This window comes from Echiichthys vipera (genome assembly GCF_963691815.1).
Source record: "Echiichthys vipera genome assembly, chromosome: 18".
Classification (NCBI taxonomy): Eukaryota; Metazoa; Chordata; class Actinopteri; order Perciformes; family Trachinidae; genus Echiichthys; species Echiichthys vipera.
In genome coordinates, this window is record NC_139843.1 from 19135090 (window position 1) to 19149501 (window position 14412).

At 40.7% G+C, this 14412-nt stretch overlaps 1 protein-coding gene across 1 annotated transcript in view; it reads right to left on the reverse strand.

The window, feature by feature from the left end:
* spata20 (spermatogenesis associated 20) overlaps window positions 1-14412 on the reverse strand; it is a 45437-nt gene that overhangs the window by 17839 nt on the left and 13186 nt on the right. Inside the window, exons 13-15 of the mRNA XM_083933060.1 lie at window positions 10854-11062; window positions 3313-3512; window positions 1480-1560 (exon numbers count right to left, since the gene is read on the reverse strand). Coding sequence (XP_083789186.1) covers window positions 1480-1560; window positions 3313-3512; window positions 10854-11062 — 490 coding nt within the window. The remainder of the gene's footprint in view (window positions 1-1479; window positions 1561-3312; window positions 3513-10853; window positions 11063-14412) is intronic.

A 14412-nucleotide genomic window follows, 5' to 3' on the forward strand; every position in this document is an offset into this window, starting at 1 on the left:
TGATACTCAGATCATATATGTATATCTATATATCTAGATATAAATATATCTATAGATATAAATATATATATATATATATATATATATATATATATATATATATATATATACACTGTATAAATATAAACTGCATATATATGCAGTGTTTGCATTTCAGCTCAGTGTGATATTCTTTGGGATTATTAAAGTATGTCTGATTCGATCTGATCAAAACAAAAGTTATCTCAGGACACTTTACAGAGTAGGCATAGACCACGCTCTATGACATGTTTAACAAAGACCCAACAATTCCCCCGTAGAGTACAGTGGCAACGAAAACCTTCCCTTTAACAGGCAGGAACGTCGGACAGACCCAGCTCTGTGGAGGACGGAAATCTGTCTGCACCGGTTGGGGAGGAAGAAAAGGAGAGAGAAAGAGAGATAATACGGACAGATGGACAGAGAGAGACACAAAGACAGACAGACAGACAGACAGACAGACTGAAACACTGCAGCTCTGTGCTGTCCTTCTCAGCCAGGGACGATTAGTTGTCAACTATTTTATTAATCGCCAACTATTTTGATAATTGATTTAATCATTTTTCAAGTTCAGATTCTCTGATTCCAGCTTCTTAAATGAGGATATGTTCTGGTTTCTTTACAACTCTATGACAGCAAACTGAATATCTCTGGGTCGATGACAAAAAACAACGCGATTGAGAAAGTCCTGACATTTTATAGAACAATAACTAACAACTAATCTATTAATTGATAGAATAATCAACAGATCAATCAGGAATGAAAATAATTGTTATTTGCAGCCCTACTGTACTTCATTCTTCTGATCTTTTCAGCTTACGCTCGACAAGAAAGCTAAATAGGCCAATTTCCAAAAATGGAAAATTTCTTTAAACTACAAGCTCTAGATGATGAGAATTATTTGAGTGTGTCCGTAGGAAAACACACATATGAAAGCCTGAATATCAGTCTGACTCAGACTGACAGCTGTCCAATTCATAAACACCCTTCTCGGGGGCTGGCATGAAGGCTCGCACATAAAGAGTCTCATCAATTGCTGAGTTAAGATTTAGACCCACAGGGAATCTAGATCTTAGGAAAAGGTCAGCCTAAAAACACATAGTTGGGAATGTATAAGCACGAGAGGAGAAGAGGAAAGGAGAGGAGAGGAGATGATAAAAGAGGAGAGGAGAAGAAAGAAGAGGAGAGGAGAGGATCTGACCTTTAAAAGAACCACACTGAAAGCAGCCAACACCGCAGGCACTTTTCTACCTCGGTCCCACTCTGCATCTGTGAGTCTGTGATTTTGTGATTCCTTGTGTGCATGTTTCAAAGGTTACTGTGAATCTGCTACTACCATAAAAAAGAAGTTACTGATGTTGGAGTAAATCAATGCATGTGCTGTAACTAGATCTTTGCTTTTCAGTGTTGCTTTAGTGACTGATGACAGTTAAGATTGTAAAGGTGATACATCACTCTTACCTTATGTGGTAGAAAGAGGGAGTTGACTGCTGCTACAAGACTTGTGGTGGCCGGGGCATCCCTCTGGCCACAGATCACAATCTAAAAAAATAACAGTGAGAGTGGCGAAAAAATGGAGGAGAAAAAAGGAGGAGGGCAGAGACAACGAGATGAAAGAGTATGAATAGAGTGAAATAAGAGGGGAAAGGTGACACATATGAGGAGGGGAAAGGGGGAGGAAGTGATAGAGGTCAGCACTGTATTGGTAGCGGTAACAAGGGAGGCAGGTGTTTTCTCTCGGCCTGCCTCACCTCGCCGCGCCCCTGAGCTCGTTACCCTCACCCTGTAGCCTCGACTCATATTCCACAGGTCATACATTGCAGACAGAAAGCTAACTATCCTCTCTGTTTCTATTCCCGTCATTTCATTTTGTGTTCCTTTGATTGTGCAGCACATGCCTTGATGCTAAAAGTTTCCTTAGAGCAACTGAGAAACTTCAGGGTAACTCCTGCTGTGCTTTGCTAGTATGCTGGTTTCAGTGGTTTCAGGCTAACTCAGGGTGTTAATATTTCAAAACCGATTATATAACCGAGGCTGAACAGCTCAGATAACCCATTAAATGCATGACGACTGTAAGAAATCTGGGGGAAAAGATTTTGAGAGTCAGTGTTTCCAGGGATTAAGTGTGCATGTATGTAGAGAGCTGAGCGAGAGCCACTGTCCTCAGACGACCTCTTAGTTCAACTGAGGTAAAAAAAAAAAAAAAGATAATAATAATAATAGTAATTGACATGTCAACACATTTGCTTCTTGTTTAAGGAAAGACCTTAGCAAGTGGAGGTTTATTCAAATGGGGTTTGTATAGTGCTGCTAAGACAGATAACTTTGAGGTTATCAAAGGTTAAATCTCATCTCATCTCATCTTCATCCGCTTATCCGGGGTCGGGTCGCGGGGGCAGCAGCTTTAGCAGGGGACCCTAAACTTCCCTTTCCCGGGCCACATTAACCAGCCCTAATTGGGGGATCCCGAGGTGTTCCCAGGCCAGTGTGGAGATATTATCTCTCCACCTAGCCCTGGGTCTTCCCCAAGGCCTCCTCCCAGCTGGACGTGCCTGGAACACCTCCCTAGGGAAGCGCCCTAATGATCATATTCATTTCTGCCCAGACCTACTAAATATATGTAGTGAATACTTATATGTAGTGAGAATATATGTAAGAATATATGTAGTGAACTCCATTCAGAAAACAAGCATTTTAAAAGTTGTTTGTCTGTCGCTTTGCGGACAGACCTGACATAACTAGATTCAGACTTTTTTATAAATCAGCACCATGATGTAGTCATTTCGGCATTCCTTTGATCCATTTATTGCAAATAAATCACAGCAAAATCTGTACCTCTATTAGTGCTAGAAGCTGTGGTCATTCAGATGCACTTCCTGGACAAGACAGTGAAATTACGAGTCAAAAGTTTGCTTTGCGTTGTTGTTAAAGGAACCTAGTTCTCTGTGACACTGTGGCCTTCTGTAACAGTCTAGCTTACTTGCCCTGAATCATTTTCACTTCAATGGTTATTGATAATAGCAGTGAGTCTGCAGAGCCAATATTGGGATGTTCATTGTCTCACCAGCCTGTTGTTAAGCTTTTGTTCAGTTGCTGTGTATTGCTTGGTTCACTTCTTCTTCCTAATTGTAATGTCTATTGTGCTCCACAATTTGTCAGGCAAGCAGAAAAGCTTACTTTCACTAAGCGGACATGAAAATGAGGCATGAAAACTGATTACAGAGTGCACTCTGGTGCCTAAACTAGCATGCACACATCAATCCATGTGAGCTTGTGTGTGGATGTAAGAATCACCTGTTTAAGTGTGTAGTGCTGGGCCATAAGAGCCTGGACCATTTCTGGCAGTGCAATGGGGACCCTGGTCAGACGGTCGGAGAAGGCTGCCAGCAGCTGTTGGGACCTCTCGAGCCACTCGTGTCTTCCAGTGTAGTGGGACAGACGCAGGAGATTGGACGCCGACACAGAGTTAGCGCTGGGCTCAGCTCCGTCCTGATCTGAGAGAAAAACACACACAACATTTTTATAAGGCCTTATAATCTTTGGCTGGCAGTACACTGCATGTTATTGTTGTCACAATATCAGAGTTCAGACCAGAGCAATTGCACAGGAATTGGCTAACTGTGGTCCCTCCGCCTCACCCGCTGTCCAGAGGGTGGGCCGTCCAGGATAGGACCCTTAATGCTACGGTTTGCGCTGGGTACTGGTAGTTACATAGTGGTACCAGTTTTGCGGTAATTGCAGGGTATTGCAATACCATACTAGTGTTGTATACCGTGCAACAACACTGCGCTTTAAACAATACTTGAACATTTGCTAAAAAAAGCTGCTGGAAACAGGTTATCCATCCAAAACAAGGCTCAAAAAAGCTAAAATGCTACTTACAGAGCTGAGGGGAACTGCACAGTTGGGAGATCATTTTGTGCTGGTTTGTCATTTGATCCACTGAGTTTTATCTGTTTATACCTCAACTCTTGTGTATTTCTTTATACTTGATCGGATGTCACCTTAATCATCACCCTGTTAAACCCATTTTTCTAATGGGCTACATTTACCAGGCGCGACATTATTGTTTTCCCCTTGTGTGTCTCTGTGTGCATGTTAGATGCGTACATAAACTGAGGAATTCTCTTGGGTGAGAGGTGAAACATCTTCCTAGACAAATAACCAAGTCCAGTTGCTTTTGACTGAAATTTCTATGGGGATAACAATGACCTGGACAAATGAGAATATTCACAGGCTCTAAGTCCTTTAGTTTTGTGCCAATGCAGGAAACACACACTCATACAGACACAAAACAAACATGTTCCACTTCATCTATCATACAAAAGCAACAGGCAGTAATCATATGATCAATAATAATCAGGCAATATGATGGCACAGAGGCAAAAAGGAGATGTGTTTTTAAATAGGATGGGTGCACAACAGATATTATGACTGCACTCTTTCATGAGACAAAAATCTTGTGACAAATGTGATGCCTCTGATCCACAACATCAGACTGTGTAACCATTTGTCAAACTAACAGGAAATATAGCAAGCTATTCAGTTAAAATACAGACTCTATACGTTTGCATGACTTCCCCCAGCACACAACCATCCCAGAGTCTCAAAGTGTGTGGTGTGATGTGATGGGTCTAAGAGATGACCTCATGACTAAGCCCTGTTACAGTAAGTGATTGGTCCTTATCTCTTATCAGTGTCCAATGAGAGCCTGGAGGTGATCCTCTCATAACCCCTGGCCTCGCTACATGTCTGCTTCTTAACAATGCTCTGATGCCATTGCCTATGAATGTGTGAGTGTGGGTGTGCGAGAGAGACTTCCGAGGTGGTAGCTGACATAAGTCGTTTTGAAATCAAACCACATACAATTTCCAGTCAAAAACTAAAAATAGCAAACTGCATATACCCTACATTGCATATACGTTATTTTTAATGACAACCATGAATTTACAATCCCATATAGATGCATGTGAAGTCCCCTGCGTGACTGAACTGCAGAAATTATTTGATTTTATCCTGCAGTATGTTTCAGCTCTCCCTGAGCCCCATGGCAAGGAAGACTCAACATACATGCAAATATACTGTAAACACACACAGAGGTTGAGCGAGCCTGTATGCTTTCCACATTTCATATCTCTTTTCTGAAAGAGCCCCATGGAAAGAGGTCATATACAAACATAGCTGGGACAAAATTACACACGCACACACACGAACGCACACACGCGCGCACACGCATGCACACGCATGCACACGCACAATCTGCTGGTGGAATTTACAGTTAATGTTCAGGCTTTTTCAGCAGCAGACTTTTTGACAACAAGACGGAGTTTATATTGCTCTATTTTTAATGACTTGCCTTTGCCAACATGCATTTCCAAACACTACATAAAACCTAACACTAGAGTATCAATTATTTCATCCTTTTTATTTTCATGACTGATGTCAAAGGTCTGCTTTTATAGTGAACCAATGGCCGAGCAAACCACTTGAGTGATTCCCCAGTTTAATTTCCAGATGACTAGACCATTACAACACATGTTCCCTTGCCTTTTAAAAAAAAAAAAAATCAAATAAGGGCCTGTATACATGTCGGGTTTTTTTGAACCCTAAATCCAACGTTGTCATTGAAGAAGGCATGATGCAAAAGGTTTCCTCAAAAGTGAGACTGACGCTGTCACGGCACCCAAATGTTCCCAAACATTTTTTCAGGGCAGGACAGCTACAGGCTGAGATAAACTAAGTTCCAATTTGGAATGCAGCAGCACGCTTTGCATGTCACGGGACAAGGAATAACCGATCAAAACCAGCAGATATTTCTCGTCTTTAGATCATATCAGTACATGCATCCCTATCAGTCTATGGAGATATCACAGCTGCAGCTGGGTTTGGAGCTTCTGAAAGCCAGGGATGACAGCAGGCAGGCGGGCGGGTGTTAGATCTGTGCAGAGCGCCGGGAGAAAAACACAGACACACATCACAGACAGTATGATAATTACATCCAAATTCCCTCTCAGTGGTTTCTATGACATGAGGATTACTTTCAAAGTAGCCTACTGATGGTTAAAAATACAATAACAGCAAACATACATGGAGCTACCAAAAGTCTCACAGTCCTGCCTAGTTTATAAGTCACCCAACACTACTGTGTAGGATATTGTTAATACTTGGAATGGACACGCGTAGTTAATTCCAAGATCGAAAGGGATCGCATAAATTCCTTGAGGGCCAATTGAGTACTGATTTTTCCAAATCTATTTTTAGAATGCAACGTATCTTCCTGCAGTAACAATCTTGCACAGTAATACAGCCTACCCAACAACTATAGCTTATTAGCAATCAAAATAGTCACAGTTAACCCATTAAGGATTTATTTTTTCACAAACAACTGCAAAACATTGTTTCCTTACAAAAACATAATCAAATTTGCGTTCGCATTCTGTTAATGATCAGTCCCGCTGTGGAAAACGTGCGCTCTGCTGGAACAGAGGTGGCAGGTGTCAGCAGGTGCTGCTTTGACACAACGCTCAGTTTTTGTACCGGTGCCTGTCTGTCCAAGTAAATAGACACACTGATGTTTATGAACATCAGCAGCTAATAAAAAGGAAAAAAATGGGAATGTCAAATGGGAATACTTCTGAAAGTGCATACTGGCCACAAGAGGCAAAACATTTTTTAACAAACATAGCTGTTGTTTTAAAATAAAAGTCAAATATGTTTCTTAACAGTAACTGTATATCATTTTAACCTTACTCCTAAAAACAAATAGACACAGGGGAGTGTTGCTGTATAATGTAGAGTGGCAGGGTGGTGGTGTAATCTGTCTTGAAGTGACAGGCGACGCTGCTGGGACAGGCGTCCACACTGCAGCGGCTGTAGCGGCACTAATGGGCTTAAACCCTACACAGCGCCGCCACCATAATGGCGCAGTCAATCCCCTCAGATGAGAAACCTCTGACACGTCATCTCAGATAAACACACAGAGATGCAGGTGTGATGGCATGCAGAGACAGTCACTCTTGCAAACACACAAGCTCAGGCAGGCATGTAACCTTCATCTCAGATCTGTCAACCGTTCTTAACAAGAACAACTATTAGTCTTTCCCCCGTTCCCCGCCCATCTGTGGTGTGTTGCTCCTGTCTGAACTGTTTGCACCAAGCTATTTGTCATAGGCACATTTGTGGTATATGCGTGTGTGTGTGTGTGTGTGTGTGTGTGTGTGTGTGTGTGTGTGTGTGTGTGTGTGTGTGTGTGTGTGTGTGTGTGTGTGTGTGTGTGTGTGTGTGTGTGTGTGTCGTTCCTTCTCGGGTGAAAAAAATATAGATCTGTGGCATCTGGAACATTAAAACGAAGAATTCTCCGTTTAGAGCTTGGTTTTTTTTCTAATATAGATGTTAAATGTTAGTTGTCTAAGACAGGGTGGTGATTCATTAAGTGCATTTACTATCACTATCATATGGATTCACGCACCTTAGAGCATACGTTGATTTAACAGATTATTTTCCTTTGCCTTGACCCAGAAAACAAAAATCAAAGCAAAACATGTGTATCCTGAAATAGCAAAAGAAAAGAAGACAGTACGAGATCCATAAGGTTGGGGAAAAGATGGATACATAATATTTACTACAAACAACTACTAATTGATTAAATCGATTGCAAAAGTAGTTGCCAACTATTGTCATCTTCGATAAGGAGGGTCCATGTTATGATGCACAGCATCTAGAGTACACGTTATACTCCAGTGTCTCTCCAGCCTAAATTCAGCTAATTAGTATTAGCTCAGTTATGGCGGACAGATGCACAACTTCAGCTTCATTTGAGGAAATACCATCTGCCTGTTGTCACTCCATTCTATGATAGATCAATGTTCCTAGGCAAATGATAAGATCAATCATAACCCTGGGAGCAAACACCCCCCCTCACTGCAGACCAATGTTACTTCACCGTAGGGTGTCGGACCATTAGAGCCAGTGTTGTGGGTGATTTGAGAACAGAAATAGATCGATTTGTCTGCAGTCTGAACATGGCAATTTAAGATGTTCACCTTAATAACCTTATATTAGTTAATGGTATTTTTCACCTTTATTTTAAGCGCATAATTGCATCCTCACTGCCTGTTCATTTGATTTAATGTTTTTCTGCAGTGGCCTTGTCTGCACTTATCACGAACATTAACTTAATCAACAAGGTATGTATTATGTTACATGTAACTGTAAATCTTAAAAAAACAGCATTGAATAAAATGCAGGATATAATAAAATTAAGTGATAAATCAGAGTAATACTGTACAGATGAATTGATAATCAAAATAGTTTATAGTTGCAGCCCAAATGCGGAGTACAGAGGAGAGGAGAATAAGAACAAAAACCCATGTGGGAGAAGAAAAATAGATGGTTTCTGTCAGACAAAGTAGCGTGAGAAGAAAAAGAAACAGAGAACAATGAGATCCAGACTGAAAACTTTGGTCTGTGAGATCAAAGGTAAATGTCTGCGTGTCTACAAGGTGTCAATTTCTCTGGACTGCTATCAGCCGTCAAGTGGAGGAGCGGACTGGCAGCTGAAGAAGGCCTGCCCTGAACATCAAGGTCTAACCCATTTTTATTTATATCCTATCAATCCCTTGGTCCCTTTATAAAAATAATTCATTCTAAATACAGTGCACTGATTATCGTTAAAAAGGTTGAATCATTTAGTTTTTGACTGTGACTCTGTCATGACTGTATATCAACCTTTTGGAGCTTTAGATTTATGACAATTGCGTACCTTGTAACTGAGATTTAAATTAGGGTTTAAGAGCTATAAAGTGGGATGTTGATACCCGACTGCACTGTACGACAAAGGTCAAAAAGAGGGAATAGGATGGAAAAAAGATCCAGGGTGAAGGTAAGATGTAAGTGAGATGGGAAGAGGCTGAGAGTGGATTTAAGATTCACTATACATTGTGCGAAATGTTTCAATCTGTCAAAGGCAGATGGACTGGGAGTTACAATGGAGACAGATTTGACAGGTCTGATGATCAAAGTAGCTGAAGACTCAGAGCATCAGTCTTTGAGTGCTTTCGTGGTGGAGAAGTGCAACTTGAGTGAGAGACTGTTCCACTTCACTTGAGGTAGATATGGGAGGTCGATATTCCTCTGGTCTTTTATCCTCTACCTGTTCATATTTCCATCCATCTATCTATCTATCTATCTATCCTGGCTGACCTCCTCTCCTGTGATTTAAGTGTCAATGAAGTGAAACTGGAAGCAATGTTACAGCAGAAGCCTCCACCTTGTTAAGCTCTGGATCAAACCGTACGATGAAAGATTTGGACGGGAGAGTAAGAGACGCATGAATATATTAATGGATGACTGATTAAATAACAAGTATCCTTAAAAATATTTTGTTTCATTGACATGCTTATTCCTTTCCCCTTTAAATCACTGTGACCAAATTGTGGCAATGTGGTGATATTACCAAACTGTCTGCAGACCTCAAACCCTGTATTTATTCATCCGTCTGAGATTCCATCCATGAACATGCCCAAGCCTCGGAGGTATGCTCCAGTAGTACTGTTAATCCTTCACCTGTCCATCAATTCTTTCTTGAATCTCTCAACCTATTAGAGCTACAGCCGGCAGCAGCAGCATCAATATCTATTTATTTTCTACAGCTGGATGGTAACGTTGGTCTGTCATCAACCACTTCGATCCAGACCAAAATATCCTCCCACTTTGTACAGATATTGACAGACTCCAGAGGATGAAGCCTACTGACTTTGGTGATCCCTTGACTTTTTCTCTAGCACCACTATGAGGTAGGGCTGCTCGATTATGGCAAAATGCATGATCACCATTATTTTATTCAATTTTAATATCACAATCATTTAACACAATTTTTTGGGGGTTTGTTGCAAAAAAAGAAAGAAAGAAATAACATATAAATATATACATTTAAATAAATTATCTAAGAGGAAGAATAAAAAAAATTATATCAAAAATAAGATCAACTACTGGATGTTGTATTTCCTTACATTTTTAGTATATTCATCATAGTCTAGTCAGTAAGTAAGCAAAAATGGGCAAAAGCACACCCTTGTAAATCAAAGGCGTGCTCTGGATATAGAACACAAGACAAAAGGAAGCGTCATTGTGAAAAGGAATGTGGCCTAATTATCATTTTATCCCAATTATTTTGCTTTCATAATCCTTGGAAGCCAAAATTGTAATTGAGTTGGACCAGAGCGCAGAGTTGGTAAAGATGGTGCAGATATTCTTGGTCCCCCACAGGACAAAGTGTAACAACTTTGGGGATCCCTTAACGTTTCTACTAAAACTATCAAGTCAAAATTTAAATATATCCAAAGCTTTAGTTTATGATGGAATTGCATAAATAATGACATAACCATCAGCCTCAGCTATACTTTGTGTTTCGTGCTAATATTAGCATGCTTACCTGATAAAGTGAGATGGTGAACATGGTAAACATTTTTACCTACTAAACATCTGCATTTCAGCATTTTTATAGGAAGCCAGTAGCATGGTTACTTTAACATTTGACTCAAAACACTGTTGTGACGAAGTTCAGCCTCACAGAGTAGCTAACATGGCTCCAGTCTCTTATATATGATCATGACAATAAATGATGTGGTGAGTTAATCATCCCCTGTTGGCACTGTCTGTAAAAACTTAATTAAAAAGCTGATAAAACCCTAATAATTTTAGTTTTTCAGACATTTCCGATGTCTTAGTACGGATTTAGACTCTCACATGGTGTTAATGTTTGTCAAACATCGGGCTGGGTATTCAAGATCTAGAATGGTGGCATCTTATCATATATCACTGTATCCATCCCTCACCCTCTTTGAGTCGCAGCAGTACAGTGCTGTCACTGGGATTGCTGCAGAAGTAGCCTCCGCCCTGGTCATCCCAGAAGAGCACGTCCTGCCTGAGCTGCAGCTCCTCGGCCCACTGCAACCACTCCGTCAGTTGCGTGGCCTCGTACAGGTCCAGCAAGCCGCAGATGATGAAGGCATAGTCAGCCAGGAAGCCAGAGATAGGCGGAGATCTGCAGAATACAGCGGGGAGAAGGGAAATGAAAATCAATGAGAAAAAATAGCGAGAATGAGGACAGATTTCATTAAAAATTAATTAATAGATCAATGCGATAAGACTCAAGAAGGGTTACTGTTGGTGAACTAGTTCAGCTTCTTGTTTTTCCCCCTTTATCTTTAAATGTTTGTTTACAATGCCTGAAGAAGATCAAGTTATATTAAGACAGTACAGGAACCCAGAAGAATTGGCTTGAAAGATAATGATAAGCCTGAAGGACGCATCTGTGACAGTACAGGGCAACATTACGACACACATAGCGGGTGGAGTGTAAATCTCTCCCTACAGCATTTTTCTCTCAGTGAAATTACTCATCTGCTTTCTCTGTGCTTGTCATACTGTAGAATGCATGAGATACATTTATACACGCACACACAGTCTTTGATGTGTCAAGTAAAGCAGCACGGTAATTAGGCAAATGTGATTACAGTTAGACCATCCACCCTCCCTCCAGCGTCAGTGTGCCACCTCTCCCTTCACCTGTCACTCCCTCTATCTTTTTCAGGCTGACTTTTGCACCATCCAACAGCTTTTCATATAAACTATTAGGGACAGCAATGAGTACTCAACTACTTGGTTTAGATGTATTCATTCAACGGATTGAGTACTCCCCTCCATTTTTTTTTTGGTTACTTTTTGGTTAATTACCCCATGCTTTACACTGTAGAGGTAGAATTCTATTCATTTATCAGACCTGGCACTGGCTGAATCCAAGGTACTAAATAGGCAAACTATGGCCCGCCATCAATTTTGTGTAAAACACTGCAGCTGTTTAAATAGAATCAAATAAAATATAGTGAAATGCTGCTAAACATAACGTGAATAAAACCAATACATTAACTTGTTCGTGAACATTATTTCTGCCTGAATCAAGTGGACTTGAACTTGTACTTATATAGCGCCTTTCTAGTCTTCTGACTATTCAAGCACTTTCACAGTGTTTGTCACATTCACCCATTCACACAGACATTCACACTGATGGCAGTGGACATCTACACACCATCTAATCTAATGTAACCAATCACACCACATTTACACACCCATGCGCAGCACAAGGAGCAATTTGGGGTTCAGTGTCTTGCCCAAGGACACTTCGACATGTGGCCCGGGGGAGGTGGGGATCGACAAACCAATGTCTCGAATGGAGTCACCCCAAGTCACTGTCAAAAACTCAGACCCAAGTCCTCGAGTACTCTGATAATTTTATTCAAGTACTCAAAAATGGAAACTCCATAAAATGCCCATTGCTTACACTTACTATTTTACTTTGAAATCAGTCTTATATCAGTCTGTCTCAAGTTTACAGCTTGTTTTCTGCCATTGCTTTTTAAAGTCCAGATACATTCTTCCCCTTTGTATTTATGTTCTGCCCATGTCCTGTCCACTGCAAGAGTTTGTGCTGTCTCCTTTCAATTTACTTAAATCCGTCTGTCTGGGAAAGACAGGCCAAAGATATGACTCCTCACCTCGCCACAACCTCTCAAAGCCCTCATGCACTTCATCTCCTCCAAAGGCGCCTCCTGTTTTCAGCCTCTTGACCACCAGCCACCAGCCTCTCCTGATAGAACACTATCTGGCTTCCTGTCACCGTCCGTCCCCCTGCACTTACCCAGATGGGGCGCCATTGTGGGAATACAAGGAGGGACTTGCTGTTTGGGTGTAGATGTGACTGAACAATAGATCACATAGAAAGAGAAGTGTACAGCAATTCAAGATGATAAATCAATAGCGGCTACTGGGGAAGCTGAGAGGAGGTCTTTATGAGGGGTTTACAATACTGTACAACCCTAGCTGCATTAGCCAAACCAAACTTCATCATCTTTGAAGGATTTTCTCTTCAAAAACTGATACATTTCTACACTGCTTAAAATATCTTTAGACAAGGCACCTTTGTGGTGCTAGTCCAAGTAAGCTTCCAAGTGTGGCATCTTTTTGCCTTGTTCTGGTGCAGCAACATGTAATGGGCTAATTACTGTCCCCTTGTGGCCAGATTCAACAATGAGAATTCCACAATCAAGAGCAAGCCAGGGCAATCTACGGTGAAACATATACATTAATATTACCTCCTTCGAGGTATTTGTCTGTTCCTTTGTTTTTCTATTTGTCAGCAAGATTACAGAAAAATTACTGACTCAATTTTCATGTCACTTGGTGGAAGGGTGTAGCATGGGCCGAGGAATAACCCATAAATGTTTCATGGCTGCAGTAGAGGAAAGGTCCAGTCCAGTTACAATGCCAATAGTGTTGCTAGGACTGACTAAAAGTGACACGTAAAAGAATGATTGTGGTTTATAACAACTTGGTGCTTATTTTTGTTGTATAATTTTTATAGTACCTAAATTATAATTTCTCACCAAATTAATCACAACTCTTTTTTTCTAGAATACTCCCTTCTCCCACACTGCGACATGTCATCTGGCTGAGGTGACTCCAGCCACAGGGATGACAACCTGAGACCTGACCTGAAACCTCAAGAGGGCCTCGCTGATACAAACATAAAAATGTAAAAGCCTTTCAGAAATACTCAACAGCCTTTCCATTCACACCTTCAGTCATGAGTGTAAAATGAGTCATTTCCCTCAGAGCAAAGATAAAACGCCCTGTCAGTCTCCCGTATCATACTGCACCACTCAGTCACAGTTTTATAATAATAGCATCATTATGATTCTCTCATACAAAAGCTACTTTACTTCCCCCTGAATAATGCTTAGAGAGAGAAACCTAGTGGGGCTAAATGGATCACATAAACACATGGACTCCCATCAGTTTTACAACAGCAGTGACCTTTATGTTTTAGAATAATTTAATATGATTACTTGTGCTACAGAGTGTAATATTGAACTATTACACTGTGCCATTGCATATGAAATAATACATAACAGTAAAAGTGATTTTCCTGTTTGACTCATTTATCAGGGAATGTAGCTGACGTTTGTTTTCCTGTGACAATCTAGAGACCTTTAGAATTCATCTCACATTCCTGTTTTTCTAATTTGCTCTTTGTGCACCTTGCCATGATGTGATACTTAATGCTTTATTTTTTATTTTTTTTTGCTTTCTGTTGCTGCATTGCTTTTCTCAAACCACTCATCATTACATCTCTTAAGACCGCAGGATACAACCCAAGAGCAGTCTTGTGACTTATGTGTAAAAGTGTAAATGTAAGCTTGAGAAATGTACTTGATTTCCAACATAAACTGGTGTTTTACCTACACAATCACTCAAGTAAACTAGAGAGGCACCGATCAGACTTCTTCTCTGTCTTGATACGGATACCTGGGCTTTGGGTATCACACCCAGTATAAA